Source organism: Oncorhynchus mykiss, chromosome 4 (genome assembly GCF_057628025.1).
Source record: "Oncorhynchus mykiss isolate SJ-2025 chromosome 4, ASM5762802v1, whole genome shotgun sequence".
Lineage (NCBI taxonomy): Eukaryota > Metazoa > Chordata > Actinopteri > Salmoniformes > Salmonidae > Oncorhynchus > Oncorhynchus mykiss.
The window spans coordinates 60,497,381-60,518,190 of NC_143025.1; the positions used below are offsets into that span (position 1 = coordinate 60,497,381).

General features: G+C 41.7%; 2 protein-coding genes and 1 long non-coding RNA gene across 3 annotated transcripts in view; 1 reads left to right on the plus strand and 2 right to left on the minus strand.

Annotated features, from left to right (window-relative positions):
- The window catches only part of cnksr3 (cnksr family member 3), a 42,423-nt gene extending 26,999 nt beyond the window's left edge, over nucleotides 1-15,424 (minus strand). Inside the window, exon 1 of the mRNA XM_036975624.2 lies at nucleotides 15,149-15,424. Coding sequence (XP_036831519.1) covers nucleotides 15,149-15,200 — 52 coding nt within the window. The 5' untranslated portion in view covers nucleotides 15,201-15,424. The remainder of the gene's footprint in view (nucleotides 1-15,148) is intronic.
- A 2,094-nt stretch (nucleotides 15,425-17,518) lies between these two features.
- Nucleotides 17,519-19,653, minus strand: LOC149984096 (uncharacterized). Its single transcript, XR_016495359.1, has 2 exons — nucleotides 19,531-19,653; nucleotides 17,519-18,173 (listed from the first exon to the last, which is right to left on the minus strand). It is a non-coding gene; the product is annotated as an uncharacterized LOC149984096 (long non-coding RNA).
- Nucleotides 18,703-20,810, plus strand: part of LOC110522075 (serine/threonine-protein kinase D3) — a 57,217-nt gene continuing 55,109 nt past the window's right edge. Inside the window, exons 1-2 of the mRNA XM_036975625.2 lie at nucleotides 18,703-19,021; nucleotides 19,456-20,268. Of these exons, the coding sequence (XP_036831520.2) occupies nucleotides 19,966-20,268 (303 nt within the window). The 5' untranslated portion in view covers nucleotides 18,703-19,021; nucleotides 19,456-19,965. The remainder of the gene's footprint in view (nucleotides 19,022-19,455; nucleotides 20,269-20,810) is intronic.

Genomic DNA, 20,810 nt, shown 5'->3' on the forward strand with positions numbered 1-20,810 from the left:
CATGACGATATCGCGGGGGTCATTGCAAATCAATTTGTGTAGCCTGCCTGTGTTGCCTAACTTCAGTGTATTGCCAATTACATTGGAAGTTATCAATTGGGATCATGGTCACAGATCTATCGCAAATGTATTATTCTCCACATTTGATGTCATTTTCACTGTGGACTTTTCCCAGAAATTAGATGTTAACCTATCAGGGACTATAGGGGACTAGATCAGCAAACCATGGAAAAATTGCAATTAAAAATTGCAACTAAAATCTGGGTTTATAATTGCAATTATAAACCCAGATTTGAGTCAGTAGCCTATGTCTATTGAAATAACAAATTAATCTCACAAATAGGCCATTTATAACAGTTTGTTGTCTGAACATCTGGCACATAATAACTTCACCATTGCCAGAAAACAGCCTAACAATGTTTTGTTTTTTAAAAGTTTGTCCAAATGTTTTTTTTAAAATTATTATTATTTACTTATTTTATTTTTTAGAGGGTTGAAAAAAAGTTTGTCCAAGTGTTTCTTGTATAGAGATTTAGAGATCTGCTGTCCAACTTTCATCACTCAAACTCCTGCCAGATTTATCTATAGTTATGCACATGTGCAATAAACACTGATTTATTTACAATTATAAACTGGATGGTTTGATCCCCGAATGCTGATTGGTTGAAAGCCATGGTATATCAGATTGTGTACATGGGTATGACACTTTTTTTCTTTTTTACTGTTCTAATTAAGTTGGTAAACAAACAGTTGCAATAAGTGGAGAAAATGACATTTCCCCCTCCAAAACATGTTTCCAAGACATTTGACCAAGGTCATTAATTCCATCAACTTGGGTGTACTGACCGTGTTGACTGTTCACTTTGGGTCTGTTTTGAAGAAAGTTTGATCGATGTTTGGGTTTCTTGGTCTGAGGGTTCATATGTTTCCCATAAGGGTCGTGATTAAGGGATAACTAGCGTGTAGGATAGCGTTTCAGATACCTGATGAGGGCAGTAATCTCTCTGAACAGCCAGAGACCACCAGCCATTGTCACGCTACACAGCCCATCACCTGCTATTGATAACACACAATGCTCTTACATTTGTCTGTTGTTACTGGATAGAGCTAGGGGTATGTTATAGAGTTGAACTGTAGACATGTTAGCCCTGTTGGTTGCACCCCAAATGGCACCCTATCCCCTTTAGAGTGATGAGAGCCCATCAAAAGGAATGCTCTATATAGGGAATAGTGTGCCATTTGGGATGCAGCCAACAGGGCTAACATGTCCTCAGCTCAACTCTATAACACACCCCTAGCTCTATCCAGTAACAACAGACATGTGTAAGAGCATTGTTTTGAGAGCTTTATTGACCGAATTTCAAGATTTCCCAAATGTCTCCAAGTTGAGACAGAACCTTCGGATAACTCTAATGAGAACTTGATGAGTGTCTCGGAATGTCATATCATTTAAATACAGTAGCACTGATATAAAGGAGTCTTCAACAATACACTCAACTGTGTATGATAAAGAATAGACCCTTACAGCACTAACAATGAAAGCAAACATCACTCATACGGTCTCCATGAGTATTGACATTTGATCACCTGATTAGGGAGATTTCTGCAAAGAAAAAGTGGGTTACTGAGAACGTCATTGAGGTCAGTAAACCCTTGTAGAGGGCTCAGGCTGCAATCGCATTCCACAGAAATATCCAGTTAATCATTTTTCAGCAAGATAAAAACAAACAAAGCCCATGTAGCTTCATCCAGAACTTTGGTGATTTCCTCCCCAAGTGTGTCCTTTTAAGGTAAACTATCAATTCAAAAGGATGTATATACCATGATGTGTTGTGAGTTCAAATGTTTTAACCAAGTATGGCGTGGCTAATTGTGTGTTCATTAATCGAGTCGATTGATGCACCGGTGCGTCACACGGTGACATCATTTTGAAGATTGAATAGCTCCCTGTGTGTTTATGCAAGAGACTGCAGCTCAATCCCCTCTTTCTGCCAATATAAAGCGCCTATTCCGTAACATGGGGTTTGTGAAAGCTGCCTTTTTTCTACACACGAGAGGATACAGACAAGAGCTCTACGACGCACACAAGCTTCAGCGGAGAACAAGCTGTGGCTCAGGTGGCCGAGGTCCCTGATGATATACTTGGCCTTCTTGTAGGTGTCCTGGAGGGCAGGCAGTGTGCACCCAAAGGGACATTCAGCTAAGGGTCAGGGGCGAAGGAGTTGTCATCTGGGCAAGAACCTTGCGAGGGGTTAACACGTTTGAATGACTTACATGCATCCTCCGTGGAGACCGTCAGCACGTAGCCCTCGTTGACGTCAGAGGCTCTCCTCAGCAGCTCAGAGTCGTTCTGCTTGAACCGTGAGAAAAGGGTGTTTAGCTCGTCCGGTAGGGCGGCGTTGGTGTCCACGACGTGGCTGGCTTTCTTTTAGTAATCCGCGATCGTTATAAGCCCTTGTCACATTTACTCGTGTCCGACCCACTGAATTGCTTCTCCCCTTTGTCCCTATACTTGTGTTTTGCCATCTTGATTGATCTGCCTAGGTCATGCTTGTCACGTTCTGACCTTTATTTCCTTTGTTTTGTCTTTATTTAGTATGGTCAGGGCGTGAGTTGGGGTGGGCAGTCTATGTTTGTTTTTCTATGTTTGGTTTCTGTTTCGGCCTAGTGTGGTTCTCAATCAGAGGCAGGTGTTGTTAGTTGTCTCTGATTGAGAATCATACTTAGGTAGCCTGGGTTTCACTGTTGGTTTGTGGGAGTTTGCTTCCGTGTCAGTGTTTGTCGCCACACGGTACTGTTTCGGTTTCGTTTCTTCATGTTTCTTTTGTTATTTTTGTATTCAGTGTTCAGTGCTTTCTTTGATTAAAGTTATGGACACTTACCACGCTGCATCTTGGTCCGATCCTTACTCCTCTTCAGACGAAGAGGAGATCCGCCATTACAATGCTTGTACTGTCTAACCATGCTATTGTCGCCAGTCACCTTGCCATGTTCATAAGCAGCATCTTTCTCCTTCAGCTTCCCTGTCATCAATCCACAGTTTTTTTATTAGGTATCACATAATCTATGAATTTTTTTATCAATCCGGTGACTGCGCATTGATTGATTTTATCCCGAGAGGCGACCTGGAACGTATTCAAGTCCACGTGATCAAAACAGTCGTACAGACCTGAATACCGAAACTTCCCTATTGAGTCTTTGTTTTGTAGGCAAGAAGGAGCAAAATGGAATCATGGTCAGATTTGCCAAAAGGAGGACAGGAGATGGCTTTATACCTGTGTCGAAAAGACGTGTAGCAGTGGTCCAGCGTAGAATCTCCGGGAATTGGAGAGTCAATGTGTTCGTAGTAATTCAGGAGCACTGTAGGTTTGGCAGATTGGACATTACACTGAACTGAAGTGAAAGCGGCCTCTGGCTTGTTCATCACAGCACACAAAAGGCATGTGTTGTGCTGGCTGGGGTGGACAGGGCATGAATGAGTGGAGTTTGGACCTGCATTCCAGAGGCAGAATGTTTACTTCACCCCTCACAATAGAACAGGGGTGGTGGTGGTCATGAATCGAAAGGAAGAGAGAGTGGTTCGAGAGCATTGAAACTATTCATAGACTCAACGCTGTCTCTGCCACTCCCATCCATCTCTCACACACACTGGCCTTTCAGACAGGGAACGAAAGAGGAAACACAGGAACACACCTTATCTCAAACAAAGGATTTCCTTGACCAGACAAAACAATTGTGCTGAACTTAAACAGAATACTGTGTTGTTGTGTGTGTGCGTATTCTGGGGGAAAAAATCCAGAATTGGTACAATAGTAGCCTATCCTGTGATCTTTGAATGTAGGGAGTTTAGCACAACTGGTGGCAGTGCCGAGTCTTCACAGATCTCTCCAAACGTTGGGGACCAGCAAAGGGTTAATACATGGATCTAGGTAGCAGGGTTAATTAATATAATTTTTGTTCCCATGGAAACACGTCTGACAGACATGAACTGGATGGAGACAATGAAGAGAAAGTTTCCAAGCCCCGCTAATCTGAAAAGTTATGAGACATAATAGTGAGTCATGATAGTGATAATAATATCAAATGAGTAACCGCCTCCTCTATCTATGTTCCCACAGGTGATAGTGTACGTCAGAGAAACTAGTGGTAACATGTAGGCTAAAACAGGATGTGCTGTTCTGGATGAGTCAGTTCTGGCCCCCAATAGTGTGTATTGTGTAGTGATAATGTTGTGGCCAACCATTAGTGTGTACTGTGTAGTGATAATGTTGTGGCCAACCATTAGGGTGTACTGTATAGTGATAATGTTGTGGCCAACCATTGGTGTGCACGGCATAGTGATAACGCATCGTATCAAGACCTGTAGGCTTTCGTAAGCGTCATTCCAATAACTCATTCAGAACACCTGGCAATCAGCCTGCCAATCTTCCTTGTTTCAATCAAAATACATTGACGAAGCGCTGGTGTTGTGCCATTAATCAGTTTAAACTAAAAGGCCGTATAGGTTCATTGTTCACAGTCATTGGGGGGCTGGTCCCACATAAATGCAACAAGCAAGTATATGTACAGTACCAGTCAAAAGTTTGGACACACCTACTCATTCAAGGGTGTTTCTTTATTTGTACTATTTTCTACGTTATAGAATAATCAAATAACACATATGGAATCATGTGGTAACCAAAAAAGTGTAAAACAAATCAAAATATATTTTTGATTCTTCAAAGTAGCCCCCCTTTGCCTTGATGACAGCTTTACACACACTGGCATTCTCTCAACAAGCTTCGCCTGGAATTGTCACGCTCGTCGAAATGATTGAACCAAGGCACAGCGTGCGTAGAATTCCACATATTTTAATTAATAGAAACTCACCAAACAAAAACAAATAAGCACAAAAGAAATGTGAAGTTACTGGTGTGCATATCTGTAGACAAGATCCCACAAAGAACAATGAGGAAATGGTTGCCTAAATATGATCCCCAATCAGAGACAACGATAAACAGCTGTCTCTGATTGGGAACCATACCAGGCCAACATAAACCATTACCTAGATGACCCACCCTAGTCACTATCACGCCCCAACCAACAAAGAATAAACAGCTCTCTATGGTCAGAGCGTGACAGGAATGCTTTTCCAACAGTCTTGAAGGAGTTCCCACATATGCTGAGAGATTGTTTTTCCTTCACTCTGCGGTCCAACTCATCCCAAACCATCTCAATTGGGTTGTGGTTGTGTGATTGTGGAGGCCAGTCACCTGATGCAGCACTTCATCACTCTCCTTCTTTGTCAAATAGCCCTTACACAGCCTGGAGGTGTGTTGGGTCAGTGTCCTGTTGAAAAATAAATGATAGTCCCACTAAGCGCAAACCAGATGGGATGGCATATCACTGCAGAAGGCTGTGGTAGCCATGCTAGGTAAGTGTGCCCTGAATTATAAATAAACCACTGACAGTGTCACCAGAAAAGCATTGCTAGTGTTTCTTGGCCCAAGCAAGTCTCTTCTTCTTATTGGTGTCCTTTAGTGGTGGTTTCTTTGCAGCAATTCGACCATGAAGGCCTGATTCACGCAGTCTCCTCTGTTGATGTTGAGATGTGTCTGTTACTTGAACTCTGTGAAGCATTTATTTGGGCTGCAATTTCTGAGGCTGGCAACTCTAATGAACTTATCCTCTGCACCAGATGTAACTCTGGGTCTTCCTTTCCTGTGGCGGTCCTCATGAGAGACAGTTTCATCATTGCGCTTGACGATTTCTTCGACTGCACTTGAAATGTTCCGTATTGACTGACCTTCATGCCTTAAAGTAATTATGGACTGTCATTTTTCTTTGGTTATTTGAGCTGTTCTTGCCATAATATGGACTAGGTCTTTTACCAAATAGGACTATCTTCTGTATACCACCCCCACCTTGTCACAACACAACTGATTGGCTCAAACGCATTAAGAAGGAACAACATTTCACAAATTAACTTTTAACAAGGCACACCTGTTAATTGAAATGCATTCCAAGTGACTACCTCATGAGGCGGGTTGAGAGAATGCCAAGAGTGTGCAAAGCTGTCATCAAGGCAAAGGGTGGCTACTTTGAAGAATCTCAAATATAAAATATATTTTGATTTGTTTAACACTTTTTTGGTTACTACATGATTCCATATGTGTCATTTCATAGTTGTAATGTTTTCACTGTTATTCTACAATGTAGAAAATAGTACAAATAAAGAAAAACCCTTGAATGAGTAGGTGTGTCCAACATTTTGACTGGTACTGCATGTGACATGTCACCCTTTTGGACTGTGGTAGTGGGTGGACCCGTAAAAATAAGCTTGGTTTCACTCCTGATAAGCTTAGCCAATGGCAGAGGGTGGTGAGGTGAAAGAGTCTTATGACTCAGACTGAGGTGTCGCCAAGATGAAACTTGGTATATGTCGCAAATGGCACTCTATTCCCTATATAGCGCACTACTTTTGACCAGAGCTTATAGAGCTCTAATCATAAGTGGTGCACTATATAGGGACGACGGTGCCATTTGAGACTTGCTCCAAGGAGTCGTCCTCCTCCCTCATAAACAAGTACATAAACTGGATGCTCCTGTCCTGTGGCTGTGGAAGAACCCAAGTTTAATGCAAGACATTGTGTCATTGTGTCATGCCAAAATGAAAGATACTAAAGTGCAGCTACATTTTGTGTTATGGGTGGAGCTAATAAAATAAGGATAACCGCGATAACCCTTATTTCAAACTTTTGCAAACTTTCTTCAGTCAGTAACAGAATTGGGAGTTCCCTTACCTACATCTAAAGTCTTAAATCTTGATTTACTATCAGTCACAATCTTCCTCTGTAATCACACCTGTCAGAAGAGCGGGGGAAAATGCGGACTTGCCTGAACACTAGTGCAGTATATTTACTGCTAGTGTTTGTGAGTTGTGTGTTTTCAAAGTTCTTCTCATAGGGGAAGGATATACAACATATCATTTCTTACTGCTCACAGTCAATCAGTTATCTGTTATTATTATATTATGCTTTGTTTATTTATGTGTTTATAGCTACCTAACTGCTGTGGCCAAATACCCGCAAGAGAGCTACACAAAATTATGTCTCCCTATTTACACGCATGTGAAGGTATGCCAATTCAAATAGAAAGTATTTCAATGTAAAGACACCTTAGGGACCACACACACACCGCACTGAATGTTGATCTGCCGTTCAGCTGCTGTTCATCTCCAACCAGCTGGTGGACGTCTGACTGACAACATTTTCCCATGTCGAACCGATTTGCACACGGTTTGCAAACGACAGCTGGCACTGTACTTACAGGTGCTACTGTAAGTACATTTGGCCAGCAAACTCTACTCGTGTGTCCATGCAGGTTCCTTTCATGAAGGAACCTGCTGCTGTTGTCTGGCTGGTGGTGTAAACAAACTGAGCCACAGCCAAAGATTGAGGACGGCAATCCTTTTTGCCATAACAGAAAAAACATTGTAAACACTGAACAGGAGCTACGGGACCAGTTCAAGGATCGTTCAGCACGTTTTACACAGGGATCACAACAGCTTGAGGCCTGATGGTAGGTAAGATCTGAGCTCAGATCAGTGGCGTGTGTATCAAGCCTCTCAGAATATGAGTGCTGATCTAGGATTTCACCCCCCTGTCGATGTAATTTTATTTGTGTTGATCTAATACTGGACAAAAATATAAATGCAACATGCAAAGTGTTAGTCCCATGTTTCATGAGCTGGAACAAAAGATCCCAGAAAAGTTCCATACACACTAAAAGCTTATTTCTCTCAAATGTTGTGCATACATTTGTTGACATCCCTTTTAGTGAGCATTTCTCCTTTGCCAAGATAATCCATCCACCTGACAGTTGTGGCATATCAAGAAGCTGATTAAACAGCATGATCATTACACAGGTGCACCTTGTGCTGGGACAATAAAAGGCCACTCTAAAATGTGTCGTTTTGTCACACAACACAATGCCACAGATGTCTCAAGTTTTGAGGGACCGTGCAGTTGGCGTGCTGACTTCAGGAATGTCCACCAGAGCTGTTGCCAGAGAATTTGATGTTCATTTCTCTACCATAAGCCGTCTCAATTTGGCAGAACGTCCAAGCGGCCTCACAACCTCACAATGTAAACACGCCAGCCCAGGACCTCCACATCTGGCTTCTTCACCTGCGGCATCATCTGAGACCAGCCACCCGGACAGCTGATGAAATTGTGTGTTTGCACAACCAAATAATTTCTTCACAAACTGCCAGAAACTGTCTCAAGGAAGCTAATCTGCATGCTCGTCGTCCTCCCCAAACAGAAAAATTGGGACACTTTTTTTGTAATTAAGTATATCTTTTGTATATTACATAAAGAGCAACAAATATATACTTTGAATACACCTTAAGTACATTTTGTGTATATTGAGTCTTCTTGGGTAAGCTTTACACACCTGGATTGTGCAATATTATTTATTATTTATTATTTATTATTATTATTATTATTTTCAGAATCATTCAAGCTCTGTCAATATGTTTGGGATCATTGCTAGACAGCAATTTTTAAATCTTGCCATAGATTTTCAGGTTTAAGCAGATTTAAGTCAAAACTGTAACTTCACCACTCAGGAACATTCACTGCCTTCTTGGTAAGCAACTCCAGTGTATATTTGGCCTTGTGTTGTAGGTTATTGTCCTTATTATTGTTGTCCTGCTGAAAGGTGAGTTCCTCTCCCAGTGTCTGTTGTAAAGCAGACTGAACCAGGTTTTCCTCTAGGAATTTGCCTGTGCTTATCTCCATCCTGTTTCTTTTCATCCTGAAAAACTCCCATTTGTCAAGCATACCCATACATGATGCAGCCACCGCCATGCTTGAAAATAAAGCGGCAATTACTCAGTGATGTGTTGGATTAGCCCCAAACATAAGGCTTTGCATATAAGCCCAAAAGTGTTTTGCAGCATTACTTTAGTGCCTTGTTGCATAGAATATGCATGTTTTGGAATATTTGTATTCTGAATATTTGTATTATTATTTTCACTCTGTCATTTAAATCATTATTGTGGAGTCCCTACAATTTTGTTGATCCATCTTCAGTTTTCTCCCATCACAGCCATTGAACTCTCTAACTGTTTTAAAATCACCAATGGCCTCATGGTAACATCCCTGAGCAGTTTCATTCCTGTCCTGCAGCTCAGTTCAGAAGGATGACTATATATTTGATGTGTCTGGGTGGTTTAATACATGATTCACAGCATAAGTATTAACTTGACCATGCTGAAAGAGACATTCAATGTCTGACTTGATATTGTTACCGATATACCAATCACTGCCATTTTATGATGCTTTCAAAAGGCTCCCTGGTCTTTGTAGTTGAACCTTGCTTGAAATTCCATCCTTGACTGAGGGACCTTAAAGATTTAGTATGTATGGGGGACAGAAGAAGGGGCTAGTCATGAACAAATCATGTCAGCCCCTATTATTTCGCACCGAGTCCATGAGACATATTATGTGATTTGTGAAGCCAAATTTAGGATCGCCTAAACAAAGGGTCTGAATACTTATGCAATGACTATATTTTAGTTATCCATTTTCTTTTTCTTTTCTTTTTTTGTCTTCCACTTGAACATTACAGAGTATTTTGAGTTAATTGTTAATCCCAGTTTGTAACACAATACAATTTGAAGAAATACAAAGGGTATGAATACCTTTGCAAGACACTGTAGACTTATAGTATATTTGATCACTCATGAGCAGAGTTTCATAAAACAAAACCAATGCTTTAAGTTATAAACAACTCCAAGTGTATTTTAAATTAATATACTACATTAATATTAAGCATTTGAAATTGAAGTAGAGTTTTAATGAGTGTAAGTTTCATGATAGTGAACAGCAAGGAGACTGAAAAACAATACATTTTAAGTACACTCTTAATAAGTGTGTTGAAGTATGATGGTAGCATATTTATAGTATACTAAAATACTGAAAAAACAATTAACAATTAAGTGTGTTATCCGGCTACCCGGATAAAGCACTAAATAAACTTCAGTTAGTGCTAAATACGGCTGCTAGAATCCTGACTAGAACCCCAAAAAATTGATCATATTACTCCAGTGCTAGCCTCCCTACATGTCAAAGCAAGGGCTGATTTCAAGGTTTTACTGCTAACCTACAAAGCATTACATGGGCTTGCTCCTACCTATCTCTCTGATTTGGTCCTGCCGTACATACCTACACGTACGCTACGGTCACAAGACGCAGGCCTCCTAATTGTCCCTAGAATTTCTAAGCAAACAGCTGGAGGCAGGGCTTTCTCCTATAGAGCTCCATTTTTATGGAACGGTCTGCCTACCCATGTCAGAGACGCAAACCGGGTCTCAACCTTTAAGTCTTTACTGAAGACTCATCTCTTCAGTGGGTCATATGATTGAGTGTAGTCTGGCCCAGGAGTGGGAAGGTGAACGGAAAGGCTCTGGAGCAACGAACCGCCCTTGCTGTCTCTTCCTGGCCGGTTCCCCTCTTTCCACTGGGATTCTCTGCCTCTAACCCTATTACAGGGCTGAGTCACTGGCTTACTGGGGCTCTCTCATGCCGTCCCTGGAAAGGGTGCGTCACCTGAGTGGGTTGATTCACTGATGTGGTCATCCTGTCTGGGTTGGCGCCCCCCCTTGGGTTGTGCCATGGCGGAGATCTTTGTGGGCTATACTCAGCCTTGTCTCAGGATGGTAAGTTGGTGGTTGAAGATATCCCTCTGGTGGTGTGGGGGCTGTGCTTTGGCAAAGTGGGTGGGGTTATATCCTTCCTGTTTGGCCCTGTCCGGGAGTGTCCTCGGATGGGGCCACAGTGTCTCCTGACCCCTCCTGTCTCAGCCTCCAGTATTTATGCTGCAGTAGTTTATGTGTCGGGGGGCTAGGGTCAGTTTGTTATATCTGGAGTACTTCTCCTGTCCTATTCGGTGTCCTGTGTGAATCTAAGTGTGCGTTCTCTAATCCTCTCCTTCTCTCTTTCTTTCTCTCTATCGGAGGACCTGACCAGACCCCTTGACTTTTCCACATTTTGTTATGTTACAGCCTTTTTCTAAAATGTATTAAATCATTTTTCTTCCTCACACACAATACCCCATAATGACAAAGAAAAAAACGTGTTTTATACATTTTTGCTAATGTATTAAAAATTAAAAACGGAAATATAACATTTACAATAAGTATTCAGACCCTTTACTCAGTACTTTGTTGAAGCACCTTTAGCAGCGATTACAGCCTTGAATCTTCTTGGGTATGACGCTACAAGCTAGGCACACCTGTATTTGGGGAGTTTCTCCCATTCTTCTCTGCAGATCCTCTCTGTCAGGTTGGATGGGGAGCGTCACTGCACAGCTATTTTCAGGTCTCTCTTTGATCGGGTTCAAGTCCGGGCTCTGGCTGGGCCACTCCAGGCCATTCAGAGACTTGTCCCGAAGCCAGTCCTGCACTGTCTTGGCTGTGTGCTTAGGGTTGTTGTCCTGTTGGAAGGTAAACCTTTGCCCCCAGTCTGAGGTCCTGAGGGCTCTGGAGCAGGTTTTTATCAAGGATCTCTCTGTACTTTGTTCCGTTCATCTTTCCCTCGATCCTGACTAGTCTCCCATTCCCTGCTGCTGAAAAACATCCCCACAGCATGACGCTGCCACCACCATGCTTCACCGTAGAGATGGTGCCAGGTTTCCTCCAGATGTGAAGCTTGGCATTCAGGTCAAAGAGTTCAATCTTGGTTTCATCAGAACAGAGAATATTTTTTCTCATGGTCTGAGTCCTTTAGGTGCCTTTTGGCAAACTTCAACTGGGCTGTCATGTGCCTTTGACTTAGGAGTGGCTTCCGCCTGGCCACTCTACCATTAAGGTCTGATTGGTGGAGTGCTGCAAAGATGGTTGTCCTTCTGGAAGGTTGTCCCAATTTCAGAGTGACCATTGGGTTCTTGGTTCTCCAAACTTCTTCCATTTAAGAATGATGAAGGGCACTGTGTTCTTGATGACCTTCAATGTTGCAGAAATGTTTTGGTACCCTTCCCCAGATCTGTGCCTTGACACAATCCTGTCTCTGAACTCTACGGACTATTCCTTCAACCTCATGACTTGGTTTTTGCTCTGACATGCCCTGTCAGCTGTAGGACCTTATATAGCCAGGTGCGTGTCTTTCCAAATCATATCCAATCAATTGAATTTACCACAGGTGGACTACAATCAAGCTGTAGAAACATCTCAAGGATGTTGAGTCTCATAGCAAAGGGTCTGAATATTTATGTATATATAAAGTATTTCTGTTTTTTTATTTTATTCTAAAAACCTGTTTTCGCGTTGCCATTATGGGGTATTGTGTGTAGATTGATGAGGAACAACTTCCAATGAATCCATTTTAGAATGAAGCTGTAACGTAACAAAATGTGGAAAAAGTCAAGGGGTCTGAATACTTTCTGAATGCACTGTACATAGAAGCATAGTAAGTTCCTGCAGGATGAATCTGAGCTCAGAGCAGATGCCTGTTAAATACAGACAAGCATGGCTGATGAGTTCCTGCCGTAACCTTTTGACCCCGCTCACAGCATGATGCTGCGGACCTTTGTAGCAGAGCTCTTGTTCAGTCACCCCCTTTATTGTCTGGAATTACTGCTTGGCCATTCATTGTCCCCACTCTAAAAGGGATGGGTACGGTCAGTAATAACAGAACAAAGCAGAGGGTTTTGTGGGGTTGGGCTGCATTGTTAATCGCCTATTGACAGAACAGAGCTCAATTCTACCATGATCAGTAGATACGGGAGGCAGAGATTTTGTGTACAAACACAGTACTTTTTAAACAGCCCTATATACCACCCATGTTAATAAACAAGTCGTGCATCTTTGTTTATCGTGCATTGGCTGTTCAGCTCATAAGGACTCTCTCTAGCTTGGCTCCTTAGGCAGATATAGAGACTGACTCAAGATGTACAATATGTAAATGTTATACAACACATTAGCTTGATGGCTTGGCTCCTTTCATCGGTCCAAAACACTTTTTCAATTCATGACAGCAGCAGTACTCTAAATAAAGATAGCTTCCTTCATTGTCATCTCCTGACTGAATGCTAATTCATGGGTCTCTGACGGTCCACTCTTCCTAATGTGATGACCTGTTAACAGGTCAAGCGTATCCTGCTGTTATCATTCATAGTTTAACGACACATGGCAATGAATATGAATACATGCCGTTAATGCTGACACAATGGCCAATGCTTGGTTGCATCCTATATGGTACCCTATTCCATATGCAGATGTAGGATCTTAATTTGAGCCAGTTTTCCACAGCAGGAAAATAATCCTGCCACAACATGAAATTGGAATTATTATGTGGATTATAATTAATGGATGTTTTGGTAGGGGTTGATACATTTTTCATAAGGGGTAATCAAGTCTGAAATGTCTAAGTGGAAATTAACTTCTGAAGCCTTTTTAAAACTCAAATACACTGCTGTTACATTCCCTGAATTGGAGGAAAGTTCTCCTGCAAACAGGGTGATCAAGTTATGATCCTACATCTGTATAGTGCACTACTTTTGAACAGGGCCCCAGGACTCTGGTCAAAAGTAGGGGACTATAAAGGGAATGGGGTGCCATTTGTTTGTCCTGGTAGAAATTCTACAGATCAGATGCTGTCACATCTCAAACATAATCCCATAATTTAACTGGGACTACAGTAGGTTTATATTGTAAGGAAATAAGCAAGGTGATATATGCTGTCATGTCTATCACAATCCCATAGTTTATAACCAATACTGTTTTTACTGTAAGGGCATAAGCAAGGCGTTCCCTGGTTCAGTGTTGCTGGGATTACATTTGAGGGCATTTTTTCCACAGCATGTATTTCCATTGGAATTAATATAATCAGCCTGAGTTATATTTAAGGCAATAGAAGTGTGTCTCTGACTTTCACACTGAGATGTCACCCTGCCTCCATGAGTTTAATGATCTCTATCAGAATGGAAAAGTGTGCAGTCTACAATAGAATCAACTCTGCATGGTGATGCATTGAGAATTTGAGGAATTTATTTAGTCAAATATGACAGACAGGACAGGGGTAGGGGTTCATAACACCTTTTGAAACACACTGCCATGGTTATATTTTGGCACTATTCAAAGGAGCTAAGTGTGTGACATGGGTTTCGTAAAGCCTAAAAGCGAAAAGGAATGTGCTATTTTTAGATAAAAGTACTGTATTTGTGGAATCATACAAGAAGACAGTTGAGCTTTGGTTCTCAACAACAGAAAATACCGACCTATACCTAAAGGAGCTCTGTTCAGTGCGCACGTGTACTTTAAAGTAAACATAAATAAACACTCCTCGCATTTGGCACACAATTTCCTCTCATCAAATCAACATTTCTATGGATTTAAAGATTATACTTAATATCTCCCTTACAAAAAGCCATATAACACTTGCTTGTTACAAAGTTGCAATGCAACAACCACTTATAAGAGACACCGACACTCACCTGTAACTTTTGTGGACATTTATAACAGTTATTCAATCAACGATCTCAAAACGCAATTGAAAGTTGTTGGTTACTAAAAGCAATCAAAGTTAAAACTAGAATCCTTCATTGAAAAAAGAACAGCGCTGCATCCCTGCCCCGGTTTTGCTAAAAAAGCTAAGGGATGGATGGGACTGTAGAAATGTAACCACTCTCAAATTCATAGACAGAGCTATGGATGCATGGACTTACCATCCATGATATCAAATGTATAGTTTTAACCATGTTTTGATGCTGTACAGTGTTTGTTTTCATTTCCGTTGTTTACAGACATTTGTGTAAAACAATCTTAGATTTTTGGTTTTGATAGGGTATGACAATTGAACTGAGCTCATGGGACAATTCTAAGTTATATTCTGCAAAAATCAATGGGTATTCATAATTAATTTATAAGTCAAAAAATGCATATAGCAATTAAGGGTTCTAGCTTCAAACCTAGTTTAAATTCTTAATTCTAAACATTAAACCATAAAGTTGTATTCAAACAGGCAATTAACTAGGCTATAACAACGATATATATATATACAGTTAAACAGGATATTCATAAATAAATGAGGTTACACAGACATTATTATACTATGATTGGGAACAGTTTAACGTTATGTTATAATCAGCAAGGCACTCAACTCACCTCTCATCCAATCGACAACTTGTTTAGGGGTCCACTTCCTTATGGGATCCATTTCTTTGAAATTATGCCTGCAAAAATGTAACCGTCTTTTTCAGTAAGTCTTTGACTTTTAAGCTAGTTTTGATGATCAATCAGTCAATCCACATAGTAATAGACATGTAACTACAACGACATTGCATGGAAATAGTCCTAGCACTCTGCTCCCGCTACAGCCCCCAGCACCGACTGATCGCATGTGGGAAAACAAGTCTACAGTGAGTGCAGTAGCGCAAACATGAGAGAAGTTAGGGGCGGGAGTATCAGATTTCAGTGCGGGTCATCAACCACTACTCAACCAAAACCGTTACTGCTAGCAAGTGAGCTTTATCATTGCATAGGCTATTTAATAAGATACATTATATTGGAGGCAAATATAAAATATTATTGTGAAAACCTTTGAATGTATTACTCAACAGGTTTTTGTGAAAATAATAAAATATAGACTTCTAGGCCATACAATGTGCTAAATGTTTTCTTCAATGCATCACACTTCAAATTCACACACGACGTTTGGGTCTGGTGGTATCTAATTAGACCCCACATCCTGTCTAAGTCTCAAAGCGTGAGTCTATTCATAAGTTGGGTGTTGCCTGGTATGACAATTAAATCTCCCCAAAGTTTCCCATGGGAAGAGGGATGTGGTGCCAGTGATATGGGACTTGTACGGGTTTTAAGGGGACGTTTAGGGTTCCATGGGTTCTGAGAAGAATGTTATGATGACAAGAGTGTAAATTAACAACAACAAAACAATTATTTTATGTGTGTGGGTGTCATGTTTAATTGATTCAATCAATTCACAATGATATTTTTTTCTTAGGTCGTTTATCCATGTCGGAGACTGGATAAAGGACAGGCGTCTGCTATAATACCTATAAACAATGTAGCCTATACATTTGCCTGGCAATTACAATCCACAACTTGTTGAACGCCATGAGAAGTAATTGTTTCTTTAAGGAAAGACTGCCATCTTCTGACACCAGGAGAGAGGTTCTTTTTTGCTACTGTATTGACTAGCTGTACTGATCACTTGACTTCAGCAGTTTGAGAACCCTTACAGGGAATTCAATTCTAACTCCCCCAATACACCAACTCAAGAAATAAAGAATTTCTAGAATAAACAAAACATTTACATTTTGCACTCTATATGTGTGTGCAGAATAATAAACTGCCGATGTCACAAAGTTTTTTTGAATTTTGGTCCTTGACTTGACGTGCCTCCACAACATACAATCTCCATCAATGCGTTTGTAAAGCCTGTTTCTTTCAGTGCTGAACGGTTCACACCTGCAGTGTGTTTCTAGATGTCCTGTGTTCATAAATCCTGTGTGACTGGTGCGTTCGTGTTCTGCTCTGCCGTGAGCACTGGTTCAAGCACGGCTTAGAATAAGCTGGACGAGACACTGGATGCATTCTAAATGGCACCCTATTCCCCATATAGTGCATTACTTTTGACCAGAGCCCAAAGGACCTGGTCAAAAGTAATGCACTATATAGGGAATAGGGTGCCATTTTGTAAGCAGCCTCACACTGTGTATTGAACTGGATGTCTGACATAGACTTCTGTGTGTGCATTACTCACACTAGAAAACTGATGCATTTCAAGACTTGCTGTTAAAAATAACACATTTGTCTTGACAGTCAACTTATTTTTCTGCTGACGATGGATCTTAGCTCTAAAACACTCTTTCTCCCTCTCCCTCTCCCTCTTCCTCTCCCTCTCTGTGAGCATGTTTGCAGGAGTGTGTGTAACCTGCGTAATCAAGGTTACGTCCCAAATGGCACCCTATTCCCTATATAGTGCACTGTTTTTTTTTTACCGGGGCCCATAGGTCTTTGTTCAAAAGTAGGGAATAGGATGCCAATTGGGATCTGGTCAATGCCTCTCAGAGGGTGGTCTGGGTCTGGCACCAAGGTAGAGGAGAACTTGACTAAGAGGAACATCCATGGAGAGAGGATCTTCCTTCCTTTTCCAACTGAACCTGAGGTTTGGCGCTGACCTGTATTTTGTATTTCGACACACACTCAGATTCAGTTCCATCTCAGTCTGCTCGGGCTTCTCTTTCCTTTGTTTAATCTTTAACCTCCAACTACTGTGTTTCCTGAGGTATTTCCACACACACACACACACACACACACACACACACACACACACACACACACACACACGCACACACGCACCTATGGACCATTAGGCCAATGCTTTAGTATCAGGATTCCTGTGAAAGAGAATTATACAGTACCATGGCAACTAACTGTCAATATTTACAATACATTCTGGCCAGGTCCAGTGGCACCGCTGTGCAAATGTATACAGATGGAGATAAAAGGGGGTTGAGGTCGGAAACAATATGTATTATGCACGTAGCACAGGAAATGGTTCTACTGCGGAGTCAAAGAACAAAGGATTACATAGGCTACTGGGTTCCTTTCTTGTAGCATGAAATGCACGAATCCTGCCAAAGTAGATTCCTACCAATATCTAGTAAGGTATTATTGCTCTTTAAAGAATGGAATTCAACTGAAAGCAAATAATGATAACAGGTGATGTGAAAAGTAGACTAGTGAAAAACCCAATTCAAGTTGTTTCAGCAGCACTGATGATATCGAAGACTGAGGGCATGACTTAAGCAAACACAAGCCTAAAATATCATATTAATGCTATGCCTCCTTTTGGCAAAACTTTCACACACAAAAATCACACATTGCCACAGTCCAGTAGGCCCACATGAGTATAAAGGTGTAAAACAATCTATGTCAAATTCAATAGGTCTATTGCACAACACATGCCATTAGTAGCATGGTCCCTGGAGCTCAGCTGTGCTTCACACATAGCCTCCACCCATCCCTGCTGTTCTGATGTGGTGCCAGCTTGGAGGAAGAAGGTCCGTTTCCTCTCCTTAGGAGTAATAGTCCATTTGAATGATCAATCTCCTCCTTCAACAACCTCCACCACCGCCCCCACCAGGTTGATGGTCTTCAGAAGCTTCTGGAAGAAGAAGTGATGTTGTTTTAGATGGCAGATATGCTGTACATTCCAATTGGCACCCTATTCCCTATATAGTGCACTACTTTTGGTGAGAGCACCATAGGGTGTAATTTGGGATGCACATATGACCTAGGTCAATATTTTGCTGCCTTGTAATGAAATGCAATGAATGAAAAGTATTGTCTCTACATGCAAAGGATACATGTAGACTAAATAACAATAACCTACTTACTATATTATTGACATTGTATTCTGAGACAGTGTTCCAAACACCGAGCTGAGTGAGACCTTGCCACCTTGCTACTGTAGCAGTAAAAGGCACGCCGTTATGGTAACAGGACAACAATGTAGCAAGGAGTTTTCATTTGCACCGTTAGAGGTCGCAGATACTACAGCCATCATAGAGTTTTGAGACAAATAACGGGATAAATAGCTGAGAAAATAGTTTATACTTCAAGGGCGTCACACACCCAAAGCCTGTCGGGTAATGTAGTTATTCTTGTCTAGCTGCATCATCAACAGCTGGTGTGTGGAACAAAAACTAGAACTTCTAGTCCCAGAAAGTCCTGTGTTCTGTTGTTACCGAATGAGTGGGGACGGGAGTTACTATGGTGCGATAATAGGATACGCATGAACTGGTTGCGATCTGGCTACGGGAAAAAGTTTTGAGAGGAAAGTAACGGAGAGTTGGCAAAATACTCTGGCTTCGCACTCAATGCCAAAATATAGAGTTTGGAGGCACACTCTGCCTTCGCGAATTCACAGTTCAAGCGTTCGAACTTCTTGGAAGATTGGAAATAAAACAAATGTTTAATCTCCAGAGAGCAAAAACCGCCGTTTTCGAAAAGGTAATGTACACGCCTATAGGCTTTATGGGGGAAGTTAAGCTATAGTGAACAATATCAAGCATAGCATAACAGTTACAAGCAATTGCATGAACGTGTTTTACGTCTCCCATCCTAATGAGAGCACATATCCAGATGTGTCTCTTGATTCCAGATGTTTGTTAGGCTAGTTGAAATTCCTTGGGCAAAGGCACAACAAGTGATCATAGTAATACCACTAATAATACTGTTATTCTATTGTTGTAATGACAAAATTATTATTACCCTTTAAAGGCTTTTTATTAAATTATTGTGTACAGAACAAGCTGTTTCGCAGACTATTCATTGACAGTAACTGTCGGCTAATCAATGAGCAATGATAATCCGGCGCATTGATCCGACCGGAGTGTCTCTCCCTTAGCCTACCTACTTTCATCGTTTGCTTTTTTTGTTGCCAGGTAATTTCTGGGGAATGACAAACGTTACAAGGAGCAACTGATGAGAGCTGCTCTGTGCCTGTTTCTTCTACTCACCATAAGAACTGGCTGTTTCTGCCCTGCGGCTGAACATTCTCCATTGGTTGGGGGCTTTTGGAGTTTTGGCAGCTCGATTTTTTCCCTCCAGAGACACCTGTGCTCGGAATGGTGTGTAGAGCTGAGAATGTGGGACGAATCAACAGGCTTTCGTTAAAACATGACTTACTGTTATGGATCTCATGTGAGCCGTCGAAGAGGAAACGTGTACAGGGCGCAAGTTACACTTCAGAGTAGGCCTACTTGTTTATTTCTATAGGGGTGGTGTTCACTATGATCTATTACTTATTCAACCGACTGGATATTATCGACAAGATGACCAAGATGCTTCAACATACCCGATGGCGTTGAAAAGAACTTGCGAGCTGCTCTTCTAAATAATACACGTCGCTCACCTTTCCGTCTTTACCCCGTCAAGAAGACATAAGCCAGCCAATGTCTGCCTGCAGCAGTTCGTCCCTTCCGCCCTTACCTAGACTTTACCCCCTGTCTGTGGCCCCCCACCCAGTGGCCCCACCGACTCCCTCGCCGTCTCCAAGCCCGCCGGCAACGCTCTACGGTCGGCTGTCAAATGGGAGTCTCAGCGCCCCGAGCCCCACCAACTCCCAGTGCTCTTTCCACGGGTTGTCTTTTCTCCTCCAGATCGGACTCACCAGGGAAACGGTGAACTTGGATGCCAGCGATCTGTCCGGGCTAGCTGCGGTGAAGGAGCTTGTATGTTCAATAGTGGATCAAAAGGTAAATACAGTCTCTAATCATTTCTGGGCAGTAGTGTACAATAGCATAGTCCTCCTCATGATGTATGTGGGTATGCATGAAGACATGCACTTCATTTCATGTCATACTTCATTGCTTTGTAGTCTACACTCTAGACTAGGGCTCTTCCAACCCGGTTCCTGGAGAGCTACCCTTCTGTAGGTTTTCGCTCCAACCCCTAATCTAGCGCACATGATTCTAATAATTAGCTGGTTGATCAAGTGAATCAGGTTAGCTACAACTGGGATTGCATTGAAAACCTACAGAAGGGTAGCTCTCCAGGAACAGGGTTGGAGAGCCATGGTCTAGGCTATAGTGTTACTGATTACATATTTGAAACGGAATGTTTGAAAGATCTTGTTGGTTTCCAAGGGTTTCACGGCTCACATTTGCACTGTTTTTGTAGTAATTACTGTTTTGTAGACCGTAAACATGTGTTGTATTATACCATGACGTGTGGCATTATATTTAAGCAATAAGGCCCGAGGAGGTGTGTTATATAGCCACGGCTAATGGCTTTTCTT